The sequence below is a fragment of the Caretta caretta genome, chromosome 1 (genome assembly GCF_965140235.1).
Source record: "Caretta caretta isolate rCarCar2 chromosome 1, rCarCar1.hap1, whole genome shotgun sequence".
Classification (NCBI taxonomy): Eukaryota; Metazoa; Chordata; order Testudines; family Cheloniidae; genus Caretta; species Caretta caretta.
This window is the reverse complement of record NC_134206.1, coordinates 226542521-226567003: the sequence shown is the minus strand read 5'-3', so window position 1 is coordinate 226567003 and position 24483 is coordinate 226542521. Positions and strand designations below refer to the sequence as shown.

At 44.3% G+C, this 24483-nt stretch overlaps 1 protein-coding gene across 3 annotated transcripts in view; it reads left to right on the top strand.

Moving 5' to 3' along the window:
* The window catches only part of ETV6 (ETS variant transcription factor 6), a 165180-nt gene that overhangs the window by 39495 nt on the left and 101202 nt on the right, over positions 1–24483 (top strand). Inside the window, exon 2 of one of the 3 annotated variants that reach the window (XM_048824535.2) lies at positions 20797–20923. The exons of 1 other annotated variant lie outside the window; for it this stretch is intronic. In XM_048824535.2, the coding sequence (XP_048680492.1) occupies positions 20797–20923 (127 nt within the window). Of the gene's footprint in view, positions 1–20793; positions 20924–24483 lie in introns of all 3 variants that reach the window. One more of the 3 variants, XM_048824524.2, reaches the window with a different exon arrangement.

Sequence of the window (24483 nt, the reverse complement as noted above, 5' to 3'; positions counted from 1 at the left end):
TTCTGCATAGTAAAGTTTCAAAGCTGTATTAAGTCAATGTTCAGCTGTAAACTTTTGAAAGAACAACCATAATGTTTTGTTCAGCGTTACAAGCATTTCAGAGTTACCAACAACCTCCGTTCCTGAGGTGTTCATAACTCTGAGGTTCTATTGTATCTGATCTTAGACCAGTCACTGGAAAAGGACTTACCCCATCCTGGGCCTTAGAACAGTGTAATTTTGTGGAGGGAAATTCTAAATTGCAGTGGGGATAAAAGGAAATCTTTCAAAAAACGATAGCTGTTGGAAGCCACTCAAAGGTTTCTAGCATTAAAATCATAGAAGCATAGGGTTAGAAGGGACCGCAAGGGTCATCTAGTCTAATCCCTTGCCAAGAAGCAGGATTTTTTGGGTCTATACCATCCAAGACTGGTGGCTATCCAGCCTCCTTTTGAAAACCTCCAGTGAAGGAGCTTCCATGACCTCCCTAGGCAGTCTGTTCCATTGTGGAGATGGATTAGTAGGCAGCAGGCAGATGAGGAGCTGTGGTCATTGGTGCATGATATGATGAGTGCAACCGATCACAGATATCACCATCTCTAAGTGAGTGTGTGTGTGTAAGTAATTCTCTCTGATCCACACTGCAAATTTTTATTGCATATTCTCCTAGGCACCTCCACTCCCATCAGTGGAATGTCTGCATATTATCCACAATGGGGAGGAGAGGTTTGTGTAAGTTGGTTAGGAAAATTATGCTCTTAAAGCTCAGCCATTACTCACTAGAGGCCCAGACTGTGAACCCTTTATTCTAGGGTTGCCAACAGTCCCTTATTACAAGGGACATTCCTTATTTTTTCATCTCTGTACAACAAGACTGGGAGTTGCTGAGTGCTTCAAAAATACCCCTGGCGAATATAGGTGGTGCTATATTATGTATTAATAAATGATAATATCAGGAGAAAGGGTGGGGTGGGGGCGCTAAGAACACAGTCCCTTATTTTTGAAATATGATGTTAGCAGCCTTACTTTATTCTCACTGGTGAGCACTTACCTTAGTGAGTACTACCACCTGTTCCTAAACCGAATTTCGCACCCCTTGATAATCTGTATCTTATTCCCTGATAACCAGAAATTTCTATGCTTAAACTCTGTACCGTTTTCTTTTTACTTCAACATCATCTTAATAAAATTATTAACACTTTGGGGTGAGGGATAGCTCAGTGGTTTGAGCATTGGCCTGCTAAACCTAGGGTTGTGAGTTCAATCCTTGAGGGGGCCATTTAGGGATCTGGGGGAAAAAAAAATTGGGGATTGGTCCTGCTTTGAGCAGGGGGTTGGACTAGATGATCTCCTGAGGTCCCTTCGAACTCTGATATTCTATGATTCTAACACAAATGGGATTACTTGAGTGAATAACTGTTCACCAGTGTGAGTAAAGGGTTCACAGTTTGGTGTATCCAAGGCTCCGGTCCTGCAAATACTTATCCTTGGGTTTATATGACTGTGAGCAGTCCCAATATTCACCACATGTCTATGGTTGCCATCGTGCAGTTGTGTGTGAGGACTGGAGCATAGCCTGTAAAGCACCTTGGGGTCTTCCCAGCTGACAGACTCTATATAAACATTTTTACCCTGCCCTGCTGAGGTAGGTAAAGTCCAAATCTTTGGGAAAGAAAACTATTGCTAAAGAAGCAGGTGTGTCAGTTCAAAGTGGCCCATGAGGAGCAGCTATAAGCTCGTACTTTGCCCATTTACTCAGGGTTTTATCTGATCCTCGGTTATACAACCTGATGAAAATGAACATTTACTGTGGCAGTTTCTGCATAGCCTAATAGGCTAATCCCTGAAACACTGAGCCATCTCTGTGATAGCCTGTGGGTATTTTGGATGCTCCTACCACCTAGGTACTGATTGATGGGCCTGAGTATTCGAGGGGAAGGTGTGCAATTGATGCCAGCATAGATAACAACACCTGAGTAAATTGTGGGTACCCACTGCCTTATGAGCAGGGTGGATAGTTTGATACATTTAATTGCATTCATTTTCTTAAACTTTTTCACTAGAGATAGTTGGGAACTAGAATTTCCATTCCATTCGAAATTCCATTTTCGTGGGGGGAAAAAGATCAGTCTGCTTCAGAAAAAAAGCTGAAATTTCCCACAAGATGAAATGTTTTCAGAAATATTGTTTCAGCTCAGTTGAAACAGTTTGCATCAATTTCACCCTTTTGATTTTTTAAAACAATATAAAATAAATTTCAAAACCAAACGTTCTCTCAAAAATTAAAAAAAGCATCACGTTCCATTCCAAACACGTGGAAACAGAATGGTAGGACATTATCGAAATGCTTTGTTTTGACCCCTCCCCTGCTCCTCCCCCCCAAGTTTTTTCATTCTGACAAAACAGCATTTTCCAATGGAAAAGCATGTGGCTGCAAAAGTTTTGACCAGCTCTACTTTTCGCAGAGTCCTAACAATAGGTTTGTGTGTGGGCAGTTGTGACTGATTAGTGATTGTTTGTGCAGAGCTGTGTAACTGTTTAGGCATTATTTTGGCACTGGAAGCAATGCAGACGTATCCAGGTACAGTAGTATGGTCTCAGTCATGTGCTATTTCATGTCTGTGTGCATAGGGAAGGAAGCATAGCCTAGTGCAGAGGGAATTAGAACTATGTTTTCGCTACAAGCTAGGGATGGGATTCCCTGCTCATGGAGACATACTCATGTGAGTCCTTCTCTGAGCTAATGCACTAAAAATAGCAGTGTAGCCATGAGCAGTGGCAGCAAAGGCATGGGTTAGCTACCTCAAGTACAAACCTGCCTCAACCCTGTGGGTAAGTACTCAAGGCAGCTACCCTGTGTGCAGGGCTGGTGCAAGGATGTTTTGCGCCCTAGGCAAAACTTCCACCTTGCACCGGAACTCCCAACCCCCACCCAGAGGAACCCCCCCTACAGCAGCTCCCCGCTTCCCCCCCTCGGTCCAGGGAGCCGTCTGGCAGCTCCCCCCGGCCTAGGTCCATGCAGCTGTGAGGCAGCTCCCTGCCCCTCCTTCCTTCCCTCCCTCTCCTCGGCTTGGGGAGCCGTGCGGCAGCTCCCCACCCCAGCTCACCTCTGCTCTACCTCCTCCCCCGAGCATGCCGCCGCCGCTCCACTTCTCCCACCTCCCAGGCTTGCTGCGCCAATCAGGTGTTTGTGCTGAGGGGAGAAGGCGGAGCGGAGGTGAGCTGGGGCGGGGAGTGGTTCCCCTGCGTGCCCCCCCACCCCAGTTACTTGCTGCGGGTGGCCCTCCCCACACCTCCCTGCCCCAGCTCACCTCCGCTCTGCCGCCTCCCCGGAGTGCACTTTTGGCCATCCCCAACCACTTGGTGCCCTAGGCGGCCGCCTAGTTTGCCTAGTGGTTGCACCGGCCCTGCCTGTGCGTCTCCTGCTGCTTTCCATGCTACTGTGGCTATGCTACAATATCACACCCCTAGCTCATAGTGTAGACACATCCTAAGAGTCAGGAGACCTACATTCTGTTTTATGGCTCTGCCACTGACCTGTATGACCTTGGGCAAGTCACTTTCTCTCTGTGCCTCTGTTTCCACTCCTATCCTTTGCCTGCCGTATCTATTTAGAATGTAAGCAATTGGAGACAGGGAATGTCATTTGCTGTGTGTTTGCCCAGTGCAGTCCTGGTCTTGGCTGGGGCCTCTAGGTGCTCCTTTGATGCAAATAATTAATATAAATTAAAGCAAATAATTATATTGAATGATTTCTTGTCCTTGAATGATATTTACAATAAAATGCTGGGAAGGTTCTGGTTGGTTTTGGTCATGTATTCCCATTGCTGATCTTTGGAACTCTATCACTAAACTTTATTTCTTATTTACTTGCTGTTACTCTGGCATTTTGAAGGGCTCTGTGGAAAGAAAGCAGCATAAAATCACACAACCAGTTTTGCGAGTCCTGTACAAACAGGACTCATGCTAGGAGAACTCATGTGCCTTTGTTGCCAGCTTTAAAAGAAAGAAAAGAAAAGAAATCCAACTAACATGCACATAGTGAGAACCTCAGACCACTAAGTGTAAGCAGTGGTACATGGCAGGGCATGGGGTTGTAAGAGATAATTTGATGCCTGCTAGACCTACCCTGTGTCTCTGAAAATTGGTAATGTTCCTGTTTTCAGGACTTGTCCCAGTAACTGTTGGTTGTAGGGGGGAAAGGGGATATTTTGTAAGGTTTTCTTTTTTAACTCCTGTGAAAGTCTAACAGCTCAGCTCATGTATTAAACAGCCCTTGCTTGATTAGGTTGGTGTGATCGATGCCCCGTCTGTCTGCCCTAGCAGAACGCTATGCTACTTTTTAAAGCACTTTTGCTACCATAGTTTAGTCATGGAAAGAAAACCGCCTTCATAACTGGATCGCTGCAATCACATCACTCTGGGGAGCGTTGTAGTATGTCCATCCTGGTTCCTACAGCAGGGAAGAAATTGGATTCTGTAACATGATTATACCACTCTTTATACGTTGTTAAGGGTATGCCTACACGGCAATAAAACACCCTTGCCTGGCCTGTGTCAGCTGACTCAGGCTCACAGAGCTCGGGCTGCAGGGCTATAAAACTGAAGTGTAGATGTTGGGCTTGCGTGGAAGTCCAGGCTCTGAAACCCCTGTGAGCCTGAGTCAGCTGACATGCCAGTCGCGGGTGTTTCAGCTCTGTGTAGACATACCCGTAGTGTGCAGGCAAATCCTGCTACCCAGTTGTCTCTTCAATGATTTGAGTCAATTACATAATACTCTTTATTTCTAATGTGCCTACTCTCCATAGCATTCCGGGGTGTTGTACATCATAAGAATCATCATTTAAAATAGTTATTAAATATGCAAAATGACATACCGCCCTCTCACAGCTTTAGATTGCACATACTTGTCATCCGTCTTGATTAATTCTATTGGTTAAATTCACCTTTTCCCTCCTATTTCATCCTTTGGTTTCCAGAACAACAACAGCCACCCAGCTTTCAATTTTGGCCAGTTGGATAGGGAGGAAAAATGGTCTTGTGGTAAAGCACTGGAGTGGGATTCAGGTAATCTGGTTTCAATTCCTGGCTCCCAAGCTTGTGAAGGATAAAGGCATTTATGAGGCAAAACTTCCATCCAGCAAGAGGTCTTACTGTCCAAAATGGTGGGCTCTTTCTATGGTTTCGGATTCATTATGATTCTGGAGTGCCCAGTTGTCAAAATGAGCACAGGACAACCAGAGTGAAACTTCAGAGCTTCTTTTTTGCCAGGGACAGAGCCACAGCACATCTACAGAACAAAATTCCCATACCCATTGGGGAATTAAAAAGCAATGCAGAAACGGAAAGGAAGCAATAAAAAATTCAAGGCAATGAAATCCGAGTGTACAGGAAAAAGTAGGAGAGAAGGAGAATAGTTAAATGGATACTTTGCACTTGTTCATGCAATGATCTGAGATCACTCTTTTGCAGCCTTCCTTGGGCATATTACTTAGTATCTTCATTTCACAGATGAGGAAATTGAGGCACAGAATGGTGAAGTGAGTTGACCAAGGTCATCCAGCGAGTAAGCGGCAGAGTGAGGAATAGACCCATATGTCCTGATGGCTCTGCCTTCAGTCCTTTGGCTCTAACACAATCCTTTTCCTTGTGTCCTCTGACTGTTCCTACTTATTCCCTTGCTGCAGTGCTACTCTTTCCTTTGCTTTTCTGTGTAGCAGCTTCTGCTCTGCTCCCTGGCTCAGACCTGCTCTGCAACATTACAGGAGATGATCCACTTTCCCCCTCTCCCACTTCCAAGGCTGGGAGTGCCCATGGAATTCCCAAAGTGAATAAGGGCTGCGTGGGATGTACCATGCCACATGGACAGGGAATACCTGGAAGGCATCTCTCATTTTCAGAGGAGTTGGGAAACAATCGCTAATAGCACTCCTCCTTACAAAACAAAATATTCAGCCTGCTCAGTTCGTTACTTATTCGCTTCAGGCAGGAACACTGCAGATTTGTTACTAGTAATGGTCAAATCATTAGCACATGCAGCATTAATGGAGGAGAAAGCATCAGATAAAGAGTCATCTCTTGACCATGTTGTCATCCCTGAAGCACAGACCAGATTGTTAAATTCAGTTCCTGCTCTCCTTTTGTCACGTATACCTGCTAGAAAGGTTGTATGGAAAGAGGGCATCAGCCTCTTTTCAAAGACAGAAGAAAGAAAATCTTTTTTCCTTTTAAAACAGGAGTTCTGTGCCAGACCTGACCGCCTGTGTAAACATACAACATACATATTTGAAGAGTCCTTAATGTCCTGCCAAGATCCACAGTCCTGAGCTGGAGGGAACCACCTGTTATGGGAAATAAAGATTTTACTCTGTCTCAGGCTCTTGTCCAAGTTGTTAATGTTACTTAGAAAAAGTAAACAGTTACAAATTATAGATACATTGATCTGGAAAGGATTCATTTACTTCTTGATTGCTTTCTCATAGCAGTAGATTACTAACTGATTATATGATACAGAATAATAAAGGTTAGGCCTGGAGGGACCCTCTGAACGTCAGCAAGGCCAGTCTTCCCTACGCCTAGTACAAATCACCCCATGCCAGTTCCTCCTGTGTATCATATTTTAGCCATTTCCCTTGATGTCCCTTGATTTCTCTCGGTGGCTCTTCCTCTGTTATTCCAGTATCTTACTACTAGGGCACTTTTCCTGTTTTCTTATGTAAACTTGCCATTCTTCAAATACATCCTAGATCAACTTCCAATGTGTCTTTCCCCTCCTTTATTATTATTTGCTTTTGGCAATGTCTATAGATCTGTCATATTTCTCTTTTTTTTTTTAGTAGATCCTTTAATCTTTGCTTGCAAGACAGACCTGCTGACTTTAATGATGCTTGTCCTTTTCTTTGTATTTTCTCTTTTATTTTTTATCCTTCTCAGACTGAAGAGCCCGTCATGCCATCTGCAGTATTCCAAGTGAAACCTCACCAATTGTTTTCATTTCCTCTTCTCTCTTTGACACAATTTTTTCTGGCCTCATTGCCCTCATGTTGTTCTTGTTGAGGTAGGTGGCTAATTAGTGCTACCCATGAAGGGGAGGCCATAACTGGTGTTCCATACAGATTCTGTATGGTAGAGGAGGTTCGTGCTCAGACAGTCTTCCCTTGTGGTTTCTTCTCCTGGGATTTCTGAGGGACAAGTAACCTTACTAATCCTTCTGATGTTTTCTGATGGCAAACAAATTTTCTATTTCATTTCTGGACAAGCTTATCGAGAAGGTTTTGGATAATTGCATTTTGAGATACACCTTTGTGGATATGGGATACCCATGTGTGTGTCTATCGTCATTTAGTCTATTCAGCTCTTATGGACACCCAAATGTATCTATCCATTCTCCTGCCTTGCAGCATAGCCATTCTCTTTCAAGCTGTGGAGGACAAGATTCAACTCCCTCTGGAAACTCTCTGACATATTAAAAAATTGATCAGAGGGGTTGTTGCTGAAGAATGTGTAGCACACTTCCCACCACTGTGACGGAGCATGTTACCTTCACAGTATTTGCAGCTGAGGGGGTATGAGATTAGGACTGACGCATAAGGCTAGCATTCATCATGATTTTCCCAGGACTGTCTCAATTTTGGTTGGTTGTCCTTCATCCTGCAAACTATGGCTGGAGCCCAGAGAGTCATAAAATATTGTCATGGCCAAGGCAACAGCAGTGAGTCAATGCCATTTTTTCCTGGAGGGTAAACTTTTAAAGATGGCATCCCTATATGGGGTAGAACATGGATCCATAGACTTGGCAACCACACTATTTATGGCCTGTTTTATTTAAGAAGAAAATGTAGGAATGGCACTGACAGCTCGATTAGCTGGTTTTAAAAGTTCTTCTAAATATCCACCCTCAAACCCCTTAGTTATCAGTGTTCTTATTGCCTGTTGCGAGTGTTAGCTGTCCTTTGTGGTGGGCGTAAGAGGCTGTTCAACTATTTTTCTCATGTTGTCGGGGTATGGGATGTATTTGTGTGTGACTGACCACAAACAACTTTACTTTAGTTTCTTATGGCATTTACTTTGAATTTGGGGTGTGTCAGACTTTGCAAAAGATAATTGCTGTATTTCATGGTGCAAGTTGTTTTCAAATAGATATGCATATACATGCTCATCATCCTGAGATCCAAATTAAGAGATTTTGGGGAGATGGGGTAGGGAGCCAATTTGGGTGATTCTGCTAGGAAACAAAGACTTTGGGCCAAGTTCTGATTTTACTTCTACTGGTGTTAATCTGGAGGAATTCCATTCCTTTAGTGGAGTTACTCCAGATTCACACAGATATAACTGAGATCAGAATGTGGCCATTTAATACTACTGAGAAAGGTCCCACATTTCAGAATTTCTTAGGTTAATGGCAATTCAGGGGGTGCATTTCAGCGTATTCTGGCTCCTCTTTTGGTTTCCAGCAGCTAATTACTATCAAAAGAATCTAAAAACATATGAAATACTTTCCTAAGGTTACTCTTCCATGTAAGATATTGCTGTAGCTGCCACAAGGATATAATGTGATTGCGAATAAGATGGGATGTATCCATGTGACAAAGTCTAAGATGTAGTCCACACTATGAAAACGTTTGTGGACCCCTGCTCTGGAGTAATCTGCACTGTAACTTAATCTTTTCAAAGAAATTATTCCTGCCTCCAGTAAAAGTAGAGAGAGCCTCTCCAACACTTGCTGAAATCTAATTATGATGTTAGTTCTGTGGATGCTTTGGGCATGCAATAACATTGCATGTTTGTACTGGAGTGAGGACTCTGAAATGCAGCAGAGTGAAACCACTGTGTGTTAGGGGGGTTATTTCTTCACCCACTTACTTTCCTAGTCCTTCTCGCATGAACAGAGAGCAACGATACCCGAAGTCCAAAGGTGCAAACAATTCAATGTTTATTGGGGTGAACTTCCAGCAAGCATGATTCCAGTTTCCTTCCTTAGTGTCCCCCTTCCCAGCTCTGACACCACAGAGCCTTACACCTGTGTCCCTGTTCCCATTCCTGCCCTTAGCCAAACATGATTCCAATTTCCCCACCCCCATTCCCTGTTCCCATTTTTTTCCCAACCTACTCACCCACTTCCTGATTGACTGCAGACTATATAGTAAAACTTGAGTTCTGCTTAGCTATACCTTAACCAATCATTTTACTGAAATTTAACTAACCAATCCTAACATAGGTTTCAGAGTAACAGCCGTGTTAGTCTGTATTTGCAAAAAGAAAAGGAGTACTTGTGGCACCTTAGAGACTAACCAATTTATTTGAGCATAAGCTTTCGTGAGCTCACGAAAGCTTATGCTCAAATAAATTGGTTAGTCTCTAAGGTGCCACAAGTACTCCTTTTCTTTAATCCTAACATATTGTAACATGATTATTTAACCAATTATATCCCACCACCTTAATTAGTTTACACCCAGCAAAATTAATTATACAGCAGACAGAAACAATCACAGAACCAGACAGAGATTATACAGACAAACAATAGCAAAGTGGGAACTATAATGACAAAACAATACAGAAGTGAGGATTTCACATCCCAGCTATTGATAAGTGAGTTCTTGCCAGACAGGATGCTATCAAACTAAGTTTCCTTTTACATCTTCTAGGCACTTCCCTTTCTCTGGAGGCGATAGGCATTATCAGGACAGGATTGTATTCCTAACAGCCCAATAGCACCTTATTTCAATGTGACTAGTTTGGAATATGAGGATGTGACCGGTCGCTTCCCAGCTTATGGCTGCCTCTGCTGCTTAGCCAAAGGCCTTAGCCTAAGAACAGGGCCTCAGACTGTCTCAGTAAGAGAAGGCTCTTACACTAGCAGACAGTGATTTTGATTCTTTCTTTTATACCTCTAACTAGCCAAGTGATAAGAATACACCTAAATTCTTAGAGTATAGGCCTTTACAGACAGGCCTGAATATCTATATCCTAACACTGTGTGCCACCGTTTCATTTGTGACAGGATGGGGAAAGAGTCATTGGGTGCAACCCCACATTAGCTTGAGTTTTGTGTAGCTCCCTGGACACCGTGCTGTCAATCCTTCTCTCTGTCTTCGCAGCTCGGTTTCACAGCCTCCAGAAATTTTACAGTGAAAGCATGTATACATGACTGCAATTAACATTAATGGGCATTCAGGGTGTGATTCCCATGCATGCAGGCAAGACTGCATAATCACCTTATGGCAGGAGTTCCTCCACTTTGCAGAGAGCAGGTATAGGAAAAAAATACTAAGAAACATCTCTCCATCCTGCAGCTGTCCACGCCTGTTCTTTTACTGTACTGCCCTCTCTCTATGTGCAGTCCTCTCTCTACCACCATCTGAGCCTCTGTAGATTACACCTTAAAACCTTCCTTTCCCCCCTGCTAGATTACAGTTAACGATCTGTGGTCACGTCCACACTGCAGAGGTTTGCTGGCATAGCTATGACAGGCAGGAGTGTGAAAAAAACACACATAGCTTTGCCTGCAAAACTCCCAGTGTTGATGCAACTGTGCTGACAGAAGAGTGCTCCTGTCAGCTTAGTTGCTGTTGTTTGGAGAGGCAGTGTGCTATGCCGACAGAAAAACGCCTCTGTCAGCATAAGCTCCGCCTACAGTAGCAGGCTCTGCCGGCATAGCTGCACTGGCAAAGCATTTGTATTGTAAACAAGGCCTCTGTCTCTGAAGCCTTTTTTGATACTTTGTGTTATGGACACTATAGGAATTCGGTATTTAGGAACATAGAAATTACCATGCTGGATCAGACCAGTGGTCCACCGACCTCAGCATCCTGTCTGACAGTGGCCAGTAACAAATGGTTCAGAGGAAGGTGCAAGAACCTCTCTCCCCACTGCCCCGCCCAATAATGGATACATTTTGCAGTCACATGCCTATCGAAGGAAGCTAAGGGGAAGAGAGAGTTTCTTTTTAAGCTTGTCTCTGTCACCAGCAGAAGCTGGTTCAATAAAAGATATTACCTCACCCACCTTGTCTCTCTCATATCCTGGGGCTGACATGGCAACCACTATACTACATACATTTCTTTTTAACATCAGGCAGATGAATCCCAGTTACCTTCTGCCTTGATACATTAGGGCCACTGGGCCCGTTCACAACTACCTTGCCCCTTGTATAGTCATCAGTGCAAAATGGGTGTAAAATACCTCCATTCTGAGTCTGTGGTCAGGTACACCCCTTTGCACAAGGTGCAGGGCTAGTTTTCTGGGACCTATCTCCCTTAAAAATTTTGCACTGGACAGTTAGCATATCTGTGGATAATATTCATTCAAATGACTGATCCTTTTTTGAATTCTACTAAGCTCTTTGCCTCCATATTATCTTGTACTTTTACCTTGTATTATCCCCTCTCAGTATTTCTCTCTCCTTCTCTCCCACATATTAGCAATAGTCTCAGAGGGCAGCAACATTTGTGTGTGTGTGTGTGTGTGTGGTTTAGCTAGTTAGTGTCTTACTTCGTATTTGCTAATTTGAACCATTTTTGCAGGTGCTCAGACAATCATTTTTGACAATGTCATTGACCTCCGCTGGTTGCGTTTTCACAACACTTGAATGCATTAATATTGCTGTCCGTAGCATTTTAATTTAATTAGACCAGTAGCTGTAATCATCTGGGGGGGAAACCATTCACCCCCTCCTGCGCTGAACTGCAGCACCTCTGTGGTTTTCATTTGCCCGAGAAATCACTGTGGCAGGGCATGAGAGGTGAGGGCAGGGCTCTCTTGCCCTACTGCTTGGAGATTCAGATTCAGTCCAAAGGGAGGAGGCAGGGAGGAACTGAACTCCATGAAATCAGTAAGGTCACTAAAACAATCTCTGCTCTCTGTGTTCAGGAAATGTGATGCTAATCTTTCCCCAGAGCTGCTTTGCATAAGGTCCATTCCAGAGAGCTGTGTTTGTTTTAATTTCTCTAATTATGGCTAGTGTGCTGATTATGCTGCTGTAGATTTGTTGTGAATTACTATAGTAATGGGATCAAAAATGTGTACAAGTCCACCATGGAAATTAACAAGGAGATAGAAATTGGGAGGTGGGGGAGAATTAATTCACCCTCCAGTGCTGCAGAGTTCCTGCTTCCCTGTTGCAGGGCCTAATCTTCCTCCCTGCATGTAGTCAGAGAACATGGTCTATGGGCCTGATCCAAAGCCCATTGAAGTCAATGGATGTTCTTCTGTTGACTTCAGTGGACATGGAATCAAACCCTGTGTGCAGGGGCAGGGCTTGGAAAATTTACCCAGTGCCACATTTGCTCACCAGGCTGAAATCCACTGGTCCTCCAGAGCCATGACCCCTCCTGCCCAGTCTCCCCCTACTCAAGTAACCTCTGCTGCTTGGGCCCAGTGACCCTGGTCTCCTGCTGGCTGAACTCTAGGGCTCTAATTAATGCCACTCCTCCCCAGAAATCTATCATGTCATGTGACATCACACACAAAAGAGGTCAATGACTGTGGGGTATGCTCCACCGTCAACAAATAACCTGTTTATACTGTTCCCTTTGCTAGCCCTCTGGTGGTTTGCTAGCGTAGCATTGGTGAGGCCTCTCTGCATGCAGCATCCTCTGCTGGGGTTGGTTGCCCCCTGCACTTCCTTTCCAAGTGGTAGAATTTCCCCTCACTCAGTGCCTCCTGTTCTATGGGATGGGTGTGATGTCCTCCCACTGCCCAGTGCACATACTCCTACCAGCAGCCACCCAAACAACAACTGCCGTTCCCACCCCAAGAGATCTCTTCACCTTCCCCATAAGCGTTGGCTGCTGACAGAGGTGGCAGCACTTGTTGTCTCTGCAGACTCAGGCAGACATCACCACGTTGGTTCCAGTCAGTTTGTGCTCGGTCTATTTATTTTTGCTGCCATGTATTTTTCTTTTTTAAATGAAAGCTTGGATTCTGCAGAAACTGATGGCCTTCACCTGGGAATAGGGTTGACAGGTGTCTGGTTTTCAACCAGAATGCCCGGTCAAAAAGGGACCCTGGAGGCTCCAGTCAGCACCGCTGACCGGGCCGTTAAAATTCGAGTCAGTGGCACAGTGGGGCTAAGGCAGGCTCCCTGCCTGCTGTGGCTTCACGCATCTCCTGGAAGCAGTGGCATGTGCCTTCTCCAGCTCCTATGTGTAGGGACAGCCAGGGTGCTCTGCATGCTGCCTCCCCCTCCCCCCAAGCCCTGGCTCTGCAGCTCCCACTGGCTGGGAACCGCCTGTGGACAGGGCAGTGTGCAGAGCCGCCTGACCACACCTCCATATAGGAGCCAGAGGGGGGACATGCTGCTTGAGGTAAGCGCTGCCTGGAGCCTGCACCCTGATCCCTCCCACACCTCAACCCCCTGCCCTAGCCCTGATCTCTCTCCTGCCCTCCAAACCCCACAATCCCAGCCCAGAGCACCCTCCTGCACCCCAAAGCCCTCATCTCCAGCCCCACCCCAGAGCCTGCACCCCCAGCCAGAGCTCTCAATCCCCCTTCCCGCACCCAACCCCCCCTGCTCCAGCCCAGAGTCCCCTCCCGCGCCCTAAACTCCTCATTTCTGGCCCGCAGCCCCAGCCGGAGCCCTCACCCCCTCCCACACCCCAACTCCCGTGAGCCACCCAGTGAAAATGAGATCGTGAGTGAGGGTGGGGAGTGTGTGCAACAGAGGGAGGAAGGATGGAGTGTGCAGGGGCAGGGCCTCGGAGAAGGGACGGGGCCGAGTGTTCAGTTTTGTGCGAGTAGAAAGTTGGCAACCCTACCTGGGAAAGATTCCTGCTCACCCAGATTGAGAGGATATCTCAGTTGCAGGACAGAGGTACTTTCCTTCCTCACAACCTAAGAGCAGAGCTGGAACACCTGTGCAGCCTTGCTCCAGGACATCACTGCAGCCACAGGACTAAGCATTCCATGCCCATGGAGTGAGGGTCAGTGGTAACAGAGTGAGAGTCCGGGAGTCTGAAGTCCTGTTCTTCACAGGGCAGTGACAGCAAATGTCCCTTGTAGGTAGTTCACACCCTCTGTTTCTCCTTATTGGCCTCTGTGTGATAGCTATCAAAGTCAAAGTTACTGTGTCTCCACCTGCTGGTGAAATAAGCTCATCAGGAAAGTAGAAGCAGGATTTTACCCTTTTCAAAGTGTACGTTAGTGGTTCTCAACCGCCAGCCTACATGCCATTTGCATCCCAGTCAGCACACAGCTGTGGCCCATGTGACATCTTCAGGGCCATAAAGGTAGTATATATATTGTGTGGATGAAGCCCACATACCACATAGAGAGCTGCATATGCATCCCACAGTGGGACATAGGTTGAGAACCACTGGTCTGACTGGAAGAGCAGGGAGTCAGGCATGGAGGGTGACACAGAGATCAGCAAACTGGGTGGCAAGCAGACACAATACACTCCCACTTATTCAAATGGCCTGGGGGACATCCGAAACTTTTGGAGTACCCGGTAGTTCTATTTGAGGTGCCGTTTTGATGTTTGCTTAATACGTTGTACTTTGTTAAAGGATAAAAATAAACAACTTTAAGTTTATTAAAACACCAAAATTGTGTTAAAACCACTGTGGACATAATTTTTCTGAATTATTAATTATCTGATTTACTGGTATTCGAATGCCAAGCCATTGATTAGCACTAACAGGTGCTAAGAGGCTAATAGAGAAGTTATAAGTGGGTGATTAATTGACATCTGGCTACATGAGGGACACACTGTGGATTTGGATAATTAGAATTTTCAGGTAAAGGGAATTAGCATAACTGGAATTATACTTCCACTGTTGGGAGCTAAGCCCTGGCACTGTGTGATATCATTACTTGTAGAAGAGGAGTGGCCTTTTATGCAATGATTGAGATTTGGATACAGGCCTTTAAAATATCCTTCTAGGGCTGCTGAGCCACGTCCGCCATCTTGCTATCCTGAAAGCTACTAGGCAGGTCATGTGTCGCTTTGTCTCAACAATTTAAAAATATTCAGTTGCAAAATGCGATATTTCCATCTTCTTCAGACTGTCCTATTATTGGAGCTACTTTTGCATTTGTGTACTAGATTGTCTTCAGTGATTGTTTCGCTTCTACAAAAATACATATCTACTTTTGTGCATGCAGCTTTTGGTGGATTTGGTGTGTAAGGACAAAAATAGGACTGTTGGACTTTTACATTTCCTTGTGGGAACTGGAAGTTGGAGATCATTACATGCTAGGGCTGTGACTTCTGGGGCTATGGCGGCCTAATATAAGTAGTTTTGAGCCTTGCGAAAAGCTGTTATTTGTAACTCCACCAAATTTCAGATTTTTGTTTTTAAGTGTACAAAGAGTACTGGAATTTTGCCTCCCCCACCCCCACTAGCTCCTATGACTTGTTCTGTGGTCTTCCCCTCCATGTTCCTGACTAAAACTTTCAAACAACCCACAGTAGATTCTGTACACAGAGGATTTTCCAAGATTTTCAGGCTGAACTCAGTGCAAGCTGTGACATGACTTTGGGAGTTTAGTCAGTGGTGTGTGAATGCTTGTGCAGCACGATGTGATCAATAAAGCTTGTAGTTACCTCACTTGGTGCTTTGATTTAAGGAGGTTCCAGTAACTGGGCACCCAGTGTTGCCCGGATTCTATCCTAGGCTCTGATTCAGGGAAGTTCTTAAGCACATGCTTAAATCCATCCCTACCTCATAGAGCACTTAAACATGTGCACAAGGTTAAGTCTAGTGGGACTTCAGCATCTGCTTAAGGGCTGTCCTGAATAGAGATGTATCCCTAAAATGGTTAGCAAGCCTGATCTTTGGTTGGATGTACAAATACTGCTGGGTTCCCTCTCCTAACAGACTGGGGGACAGTGGAATAAACCCCAGAGATGGGGTATCCCTGAAGGGTCTTCATTAAAGAATTAATGTATTCTAATCGGTGTGAGGTTTCCCTGGAAACTTTCCTAGCTCACTGTGAGCTGAAGGGAAGCCTTCCAAAAGCCAAGACAGCAGGAATTGTGCCAACCTGTGCATCCTCCTCATGAGTATATGGCTGCAGGCAAAATATTATGGAACTGTGATTTTGAAATTGTTTGTAGATTGCAATTATTTGAGGCTGATCATTTTGTCACTTGTGGGATTTGGTATTCCCAGTCTATTACAGCAGCTTGTGAATCTGGAATGTAATAGCACTTTGCTCTTTTATAGCACTCTTCACTAGCAATCTTCCCTTACAAACATTAATTAATGGAGCTGCATAGAATTGATGGAATTTGCCCAAGTTCATGCAGCAAGTCAGTGGCATAACTGGATAACAGAACCATGCCTTCTGACTCCCAATCTGGTCCTCTAACCACTACCCCACATCCCCACCCACTATAGGCTTTACTGCAAAGGGAAATATGAAATTCATTGATTACAAAACTATTTATTTCCCCCTAACTATAGCATCTGCCCCTTTCAAACTGTCACAGACCAGCTCTTCAGCTGGTGTAAATCACTGTAAATCCATTGAGTTCAGAGGAGCTACACCAATTTATACCAGCTGAGGATCTGGCTGCATAACCTTAAAATGATGACACCTACCTAATTTTCATAGTATGTTTTGTTTTATAGATCCCATAAAGGAAAGTTAAGTAATTTTGGAGATGTGAAGATTTTAAATGCATCCTAAAATGGGATGGACTTAACAAACACATCCTGAAAGTGTGGCTCGAAAACCAATTCAGCAATCAAATATGACCCTCTGCATTCACATTTTTATTTAACCAGAGTGTTGCGCAGCGGCTGACGCCCAGGATTAGGGTAGGTCACAGAACTAGAATGATACTTGCTCCTTTCCCACTCTGTTGCTGACTCGCTGGGTGAACTTGGCCAAATCACTTATAGCCTCATTTTCAAAGGAGCCGAGCAACTCTATCTGCTGCTGACTTGCTCAGCACTTTTGGAAATCTGTCCAGTAGTAACTGTGCAGTGTTTAGGGAGGGCTTCATTTTCAGGATGCATTTGCTAAGTCTGTTCCACTTTAGGATGCACTTGCTGTTCTTTTTTTAAGAAAACTTAGCTCTGAAATTGCTTAGCTAATTTGGGCCTTAGTCTTTCTATAACTCAGGAGACCCAGCTGTAAAATGGGTTTACCTAATGTCTTCAAAGTCTCTTTAATCTTTGGCTTAAGGATGCCGTAGCAGGGCATAGTATTACTATGGGAGGAGATTTTCAAAGCCACAAATGAGAGTTGGGAGCCTACTTCCCACCTGAGCATTTGAAAATCTCCCCTGCAATTTTGGCTGTTTCACAACCTGCTATTGTAGTCTGACCTGTAATGGAAATATTGACTGTGACAAAATGATCATGCCCACATTTTTTTTCATAACAATTTTGGTGTCTTTTCTACCTGTCCTGAATATAGGATGTTAAAAAACGGTGGATCAGATGCATTTACTTAGCAATCTCTATGAAACTGCCCTTTTTGGTATAAATATTGTTTAAAGCACCATAGGCTAAATTATACCTCTAAGAGGTGGAGATGTCTGGAGAAGAAGGGGGTGGTGGTTTGAGGCATTATGGCTTCATATAGCACAGCACCTCCTGGGTGCTGAGGAAAATGCAGTGAGGAGTGAGTCCTGCCTGCTACAGACATAGCCAGTACATGCCTCCCGTGATGTCCAGTGGGAGAGGCCTTTGTGGCTCCTAGTGTTCCTCTCTGAAGCCCTGATGCAGTAAGGTGTTTAAACGTGTGCCTCAGTACCTAGCTGAAGTGAGGCTTGAGATGCTAGCATCACTTGCAAGACAGGATCCCCACCCCTGCATTACAGGTGGGAAGGGACTTCTTGTTGCCTCTCTTTCCTCTAGAGCAGTAGTTTCCAAACTCCTCCCCTCCACCCCCCACCCAAGAACTTCTTTGGCATCTTACTAAGGGTCACAGATCCCTTTCATTTCTGTACTACCAGAAGGCCCTCGCCAGCCTAGGAACGCCCCTGCCAACGTGACCTCACACACGGTGCATGTGAGATCATGCTGTGCAGAGGGCGCTAATTTGAGAGCAAGATGGTGTCCTTCATGTGGCAAAAGTTCCGGAATGAGGTTCTGGCACATCCTGGCCCTGTCTCAAGGGATGGACCCTCCTCATAACCCACAGCTGGCCTCCAGGTGTCTGAGGACCCCACTTTGTGAACCACGGTTCTAGAGCACTGGGTTTCAACCTTTTTTCATTTGCAGACGCCTAAAAAATTTCTAATGGAGGTGCAGACCCCTCTGGAAATCTTAGACACAGTCTGTGGACCCCCAGGGCCCTCAGACCACAGGTTAAAAGCCACAGCACTAACGCATCCGTGCAGAGACAGGCATCGTTTTGGCCCTATTTCAGCAGGGTTCCTCTCCTTTATAAATAGCTTTTTGCATGAATAAAATGGCAATCTGGAATGCAGTTCAGAACAGTGGATCACAGCAGGGAATGCTAGGAAGTGGTTGGTCTCATTTTCTACCATTTGTTATGCATGCGCCAACTCTGAGGGGGCGCCAAGTGCCAGTGAAAGAGCAGAACTTCCCCCGAGTACTATGGCGGGGACCTCATTGGAATGTGAAGCACTGAATCAGCCATCTTTGGTTGGGGTGTGAATACCAAAGCTGAACGGTCAAACTCCACATCCAGCTTTGTCCACCAGCTTTTTCACCATGTCAGATATCCCCAGGGAAGAATGTCCCAGCTTTTTAACTAAAAATCCGGTGTGAATTTAATGTTGGTAAAAGATGCTGTCATGAAAACCCTGGAGATGTCACTTCTCCACAGAACAGAGATAAGCCTGGGGTTTTTCAATAGAACCTTCTCCACATTGCTCTACCAATATGTCTAAATCCAGAAGAGAAATTACATTGCCTGTAGGGGTCATTCATTCTCTGTGTATGCTCGGTCCTTGGCCTTTCTGCTGAGTCCATCAGCAAAGATGCTAAAGAATGTTAATTGTAATGGTGGTTTTTAGAATGTTGATTTTTGTTTATGGGGAATCTGAACTGAGATTAACCATGCATTTCATGTGGACCACTGAGCAGCTAACCGATCTAGGTCAGATTGCCCTGAACTTGGTTTGAAGCCATGGCTAGAAGGTGAAAGGCCCTACTCTCAATTCCCGTGGTTGTCTAGTGCCCCTTGGAATTTTCTCCTTTCATAGCTTTAATTTCTATTTGAATCATGTTGTCAGGAGTAAGAAGGACTTTCACGTTCCCTGTTTAGATTGGTTATAGGGCCAGCGTTCCGTTCCGCAGATGAGCGTAAGGCTGTCATTCTGGTTCCATGGCATGCTATTGTTTGTAAAGGAAATAACTTTATTTTTCTTGCCAGTAGGTTTGTTCTTTTCCATTAGACAGACACTGTGGTGAGGGAGGGGCTTGGTGGTGATAGCTTTTACTTCATCCCCACTGAAATTATGAAATGAATGAGCATAGCTCCTTTTGTTCACATCCGTGCTAGTTATACTACCATCATCAAAAATGCCACCACTCAGCACAGCTCTGGGAAGTAGCACGCTGAACCAGCAGGGGAGTGTACACCAATGATTTCTGTGCTCCTGCAAATATTGTGGCTTACTTTATTTACAAAGTGTATAATTTGAGTTGTGATTACAGTACATGTTTAGAATATGGAGGAAATTTCCCACCAGATCAGATCAAATTTTGATCTTAGGTTTCTGGACAAATTTGTTAGGGAATAAAACTGAACGAACAAAAAACTGCGGAATTAACATGACTTTTGCAAATCATCCATCTGATAACTCTGCTTGTATGTTATATCCCTGTCTCCTGCTCTGTGTCTATCTTGTCTATTTTTAGACCTGATCCGGCTGTGTGATCCATATGGGCAGCCTGCTCTGTCTGCATGGATTTTAATGGGGCTCTGTGAAGGCACTATAGTCTGCCTGCATGAATCGCAATGCAGGACTTTCTGTTCAGCACAGGGCCATGTCTTACTCTGTACGTGTGCGTGTGTATGGAGTACCTAGTGCAATGGGGCCTTGATCTTAGCGGGACCTTTAAGCGCTACCATAATACTGATACATATTGAGTAGTAATAATAATACGAAACATCTTGTTTAACTGTGAGTCTTGTGCAATAGTGAGATAAATGTTACTGTATGTTGAAGAAAGTGGAAATGGCTCCTTTTATTATGCTGATTTATTTTTTGTTTAGAAAAACTACTGCAGTCCTCTGAAGTAAATACAGAAGTGAACAGCAGTATAATATGGTTCTCTATAGCAATGTAAATACTACAGTAAATCAACTAATTACTCAATTTTGGTAAAATGGTCTGAAGATTTAAAGTGCTAAATATTTAATAATTATGCCCGGATGCTGTTATGAGATGTAGTGCTTTGGGCATTTACTGTAGAACAGTGTGTGTATAAAATACACACACACACATATATATATATATACACCCCACTATCAGATTTACATTGACTTGAAAATCCTCCCCATCTCTTCACCTCTGTTATTTCCCCTTTCCCCCTTCAGAAAACTTCTGAGAAAACCCAGGGAAACTTATTAGGCTTTAGCAAGATGAAAACCATCACCTTGAAAACTCTCTCTAGTCCCTGGCTGCAATTTGTAGGGTTGGAACTTCCAGGGATTTGAATGTCACGCCTGCAGAGCTATAGAGCAAGTGGACCAATTGCACTCTGTGTGGTTCCCTAGCCAGTCTGGTGCATAATAAATGCTATTCGCCCCCACCACTCATACACACTTCCTTCCTTCCACCCACTTCCCCCTCCTGTCCCCTGTTTTAGTTTCACACCTCTGTTCCAAAGTTCACATTGTCCCCTCTCTCTCTCTCTCTCTCTCTCGCCTTCTTATTTTTAATAGCAGGAAAGAATTTCCTACACACCTCCAGCGAGCCCAGTAGTGAACTACCCTTCCTCATCACCACTACATGTCCCAGTGCCTCGAGCGATCAGGATGGAGGAAGACGCGATCAGACTGCCGGCACACCTGCGTGAGTGTTTGAGTGGTGGCTCACCTCTTGGATTGAGGAGGGAACGGGGAGGAGGAAGTGGTTAATCTGTAGAATGGGATGGGGGAACTCCATAGCTAGACATTGAGAAAGCACTAGCTGTTTGTCTTTTAAAACACTTTTTTTTTTTTAAGAAAGGAAATTACTCAGAAACACAGTGAAAACGTGCTGTTCCCCACATTATGTGTTCATTTCATGTGGCAGGAAAAATGCATAGGACTGAATTCAACCATGACTTTCACTTCAGTAGAGTTACCCCAGGGATAAATTTGACTCAGCAAGATCACCTTGGGTGGGATGAATCTCTCAGGGTTGGATCACTTGGTGATGTACTTTGGTTCTATGTCAACACTTCTCCAACTCTGGTCGGTGAGTGTTTTTGAGCTGATGATGGTCCTCAGTGTGTTTACTGGTCACAGTCAGGCTCTTCACTGCAGAGTGTGAACACCTGCAGCTGTAAAGCCGGAGGAGTGAGCATAGCACGATGCTTGCCAGGGTGCTTTACGTCCACAAAGAGAGGCTAACATTGGGACCAAAACTGGAGCAGATGGTGGGGCCAGAGCCTCATCTCACTGAGGTAACTTGCTGGTTGCGGGGCAGGGCAGTGATAGGTGAAACAGAGTGAAAAAGGAGCCAGTGGAATTTTTCTTGTTTACATACAATTATTCATTTGTTAAACACCACGTCCTTAGGTGCTTCGGCAAGACAGATAGTAACACTGTATTCTAGTTGCCGCTGGATTGATGTGGAGTGGGAATGACAAATGGAATTGAGATTTTGGAGGGGAGATAGTTCATGAGACACATTTTTTCTTAAAAAACATCCCCATTATCATAAAGCATTTGAATCCCTGCCCTAAATTATCCTTCAGGCACACTCCTTTCCTCATCCCAGGGACAGAACCCAATATTTCAGTGCTTCTAGGGTCCTGGTCTACCCCCCTCTTTGTCCCATGTTCACACCAGGTATTATGTCCTAAACTTGCCCTTAATTCACATCACCTATTCCTATTGCATCTACAATGCATCTGTTTTTGCTGCTACTGTGAAACCTGTTTTTGCCTGTTGCTTCTTCTTCTGCTGCCATTCAACGCGGGTAATACCATGTGATTAGCTTGCTGGAAAGAATGTGTGAACTGTCACTCAAATTCACTCCCATTCGGCTGGCATGAAGGTTTCCTTCTGATAGGAAATTTTTGACCCAACTTTGATTGGGAAGTGTGTTTGAAATCCACAGGGCATCCCTACCATTAGTACCTTGCATTTCTATACCTGTCTGATTTGTCGTGGAGAAAAACCATTACAGATTATTCAATAAATGTATTTGGAAGATTCTTCTACCACACCAATTTTTCATATAGATTGCAAACTCCATGGATTCAGGGAACACATAGTCTTCCTTGTTCACCACATTGGAACCCAGAGTTTTGACTCTCAACATATAGTTATTATTGATTTATGTACTATATTGCTGAACTTCCTTGATCTTTTGAGATTAATTCATAGATATGAAGACTGCAACGGACCATTGTGAACATATAGACTAACCTCCAGCATAACTTAAACCACAGCATGTCACCTCATGATTTCTGCAGCTAGCCCATAATTTTTTATTTGAGCTATAGCACATCTTTTAGAAAGACATCCAGTTTTGATGTAAAGACTTTAAGTGTTAGAGAATCCACCATATTTCTCAGTAAATTGTTCCAGTGACTAATTACTCTCACTGTTAAAAATGTGTGCCCTATTCTAGTCTGAATTTGTGTAGCTTCTACTTCCAACTATTGAATCTCATTATACTTTTTCTTTTGCTAGATACTATCAGAAGTCTCTTCCCCATGTAGTTACTTTTAGACCACGATGAGTTACCCCTTAACCTTTTCTTGGTTAAAGTATATATATAAATTGAGCTTCTGAACTCTGTCACTATAATGCATGGTTTCCAAACTTCAGATTATTCTTGTACCTCTTTTCTGAAACCTTTCCAGATTTTTTAACATCCTTTTTAAAGTGAGGACAACAGAACTGGACATGGTATTCCAGTAATGGTCTCGCCAGTGCTGTATACAGAGATAACTAATCTTTCTGGACCTTGGGTAATAGGATTGAAATGGGATGCGGGATTAAGGGTAAATAATTTCTGCTGGCTCCTCTTCTATTAACTAAAGATAGATCCAAATATTGTATCTTAGATCCAAAGCTGGACTTTCCTCCAAACGTAGGTAGGGTAGCTTGAATTGGGCATTTTAGTTCAGTCCATAATAGAAATAGGGGCTAGTTGTGACATTCAGATCCAGATTATGGTTTGGGTCTATCTTTGCTTTTAATCTTTAGCACTTGGCTGAGATTCAATAGCTGATGATCTTCCCCTACCCCACTCCCCCTTCATACAGTTATTTCTGAAGGCAACAGGAAGATCTGGTACAGTTTTCAAGTCACAGCCACTGAGCAGAACTATTCCCATAGCGTAGTCTAATGACTCTTAGCAAAACACAGTTAGAGCCCAGTTCTAGCCTTAACAGACAAATTAATAGGGCTATTTTCTGCTTTCATTTACACTCCTAGCAAACCAGTGGGGTTCAATAGTGTGGCATGGGTATTACTGAGAGCATAATTTGCCCTAGGGATTGGTTTTGCCTTCTTGCTGTACTGGAATAGGCTCAAATATATTCTGCATTTGAAGGGAGAAGATAGAAATGAAAAGGAATGTCCTTGATTAATATGAAATGGGCTCCCTGGATTTAGACAGAGTGTTTTATGCCTTTCTATAATAATGCCTCTATTTTAATTTTTAAGAGTACTCTTAAGGCAGTAACAGCCAATAGCGCCAGGACAATTAGGGCAGTAATTTCCTTCAGTGTTGTAAATCAGTCCCAAGTGTTTGGTGAGCAAATGGGCTTCAGACAGGTGACAGGGAGAGGATTTGCTCCAGGAACTGAAGTGACGGGAGTAAGAGTGGGGAAGGGGAAGGAGTGGAATGCAGCTTCCTGTCCACTACAAGTATAGGGAGAGCTCCCTCACCTCTGCGTTTGGTGCTGTTGAAAGTCTAGGGAGAGTCCCCATCTCTCTGGCTGGTGTGGAGAGCTCCCTCTACCATTTCAATCTACTGTAAACCTTGATTTGCTCTCCCTCTCTGAGCCTCTATCCCCACCCCAATAATATGGAAGCACTATGTAATAAAACTTAATTTTGTACTGTGAGGGTCCAAAATCCTTTCTCCAAAAACACATTCCTCCCTCCAAGACTTTTGTCCTAGGCATCCAAACATATCCCTGCCATCTAATACTCATAATATTCCCCCTAACTTCCACCTTTCTGTTGCCAGCTGCTATTATGGCATTGCTGGCCACCCATCAGTGAGGAGGGTAGAAGGCCTGGTGTCCCCCACCACTAGAATTAATGTCATGCCAGGGCTCAAGCCTCTGGTAGACCCAGAGAGTAGTGTAGTTGCCAGTTTCTCCTGTGTCCTAACCATCTATTGGCAGATCAAGCATGCCACTGTGACAGATATGATGCTATCCTGGACAAACCTTATTGAAAAAG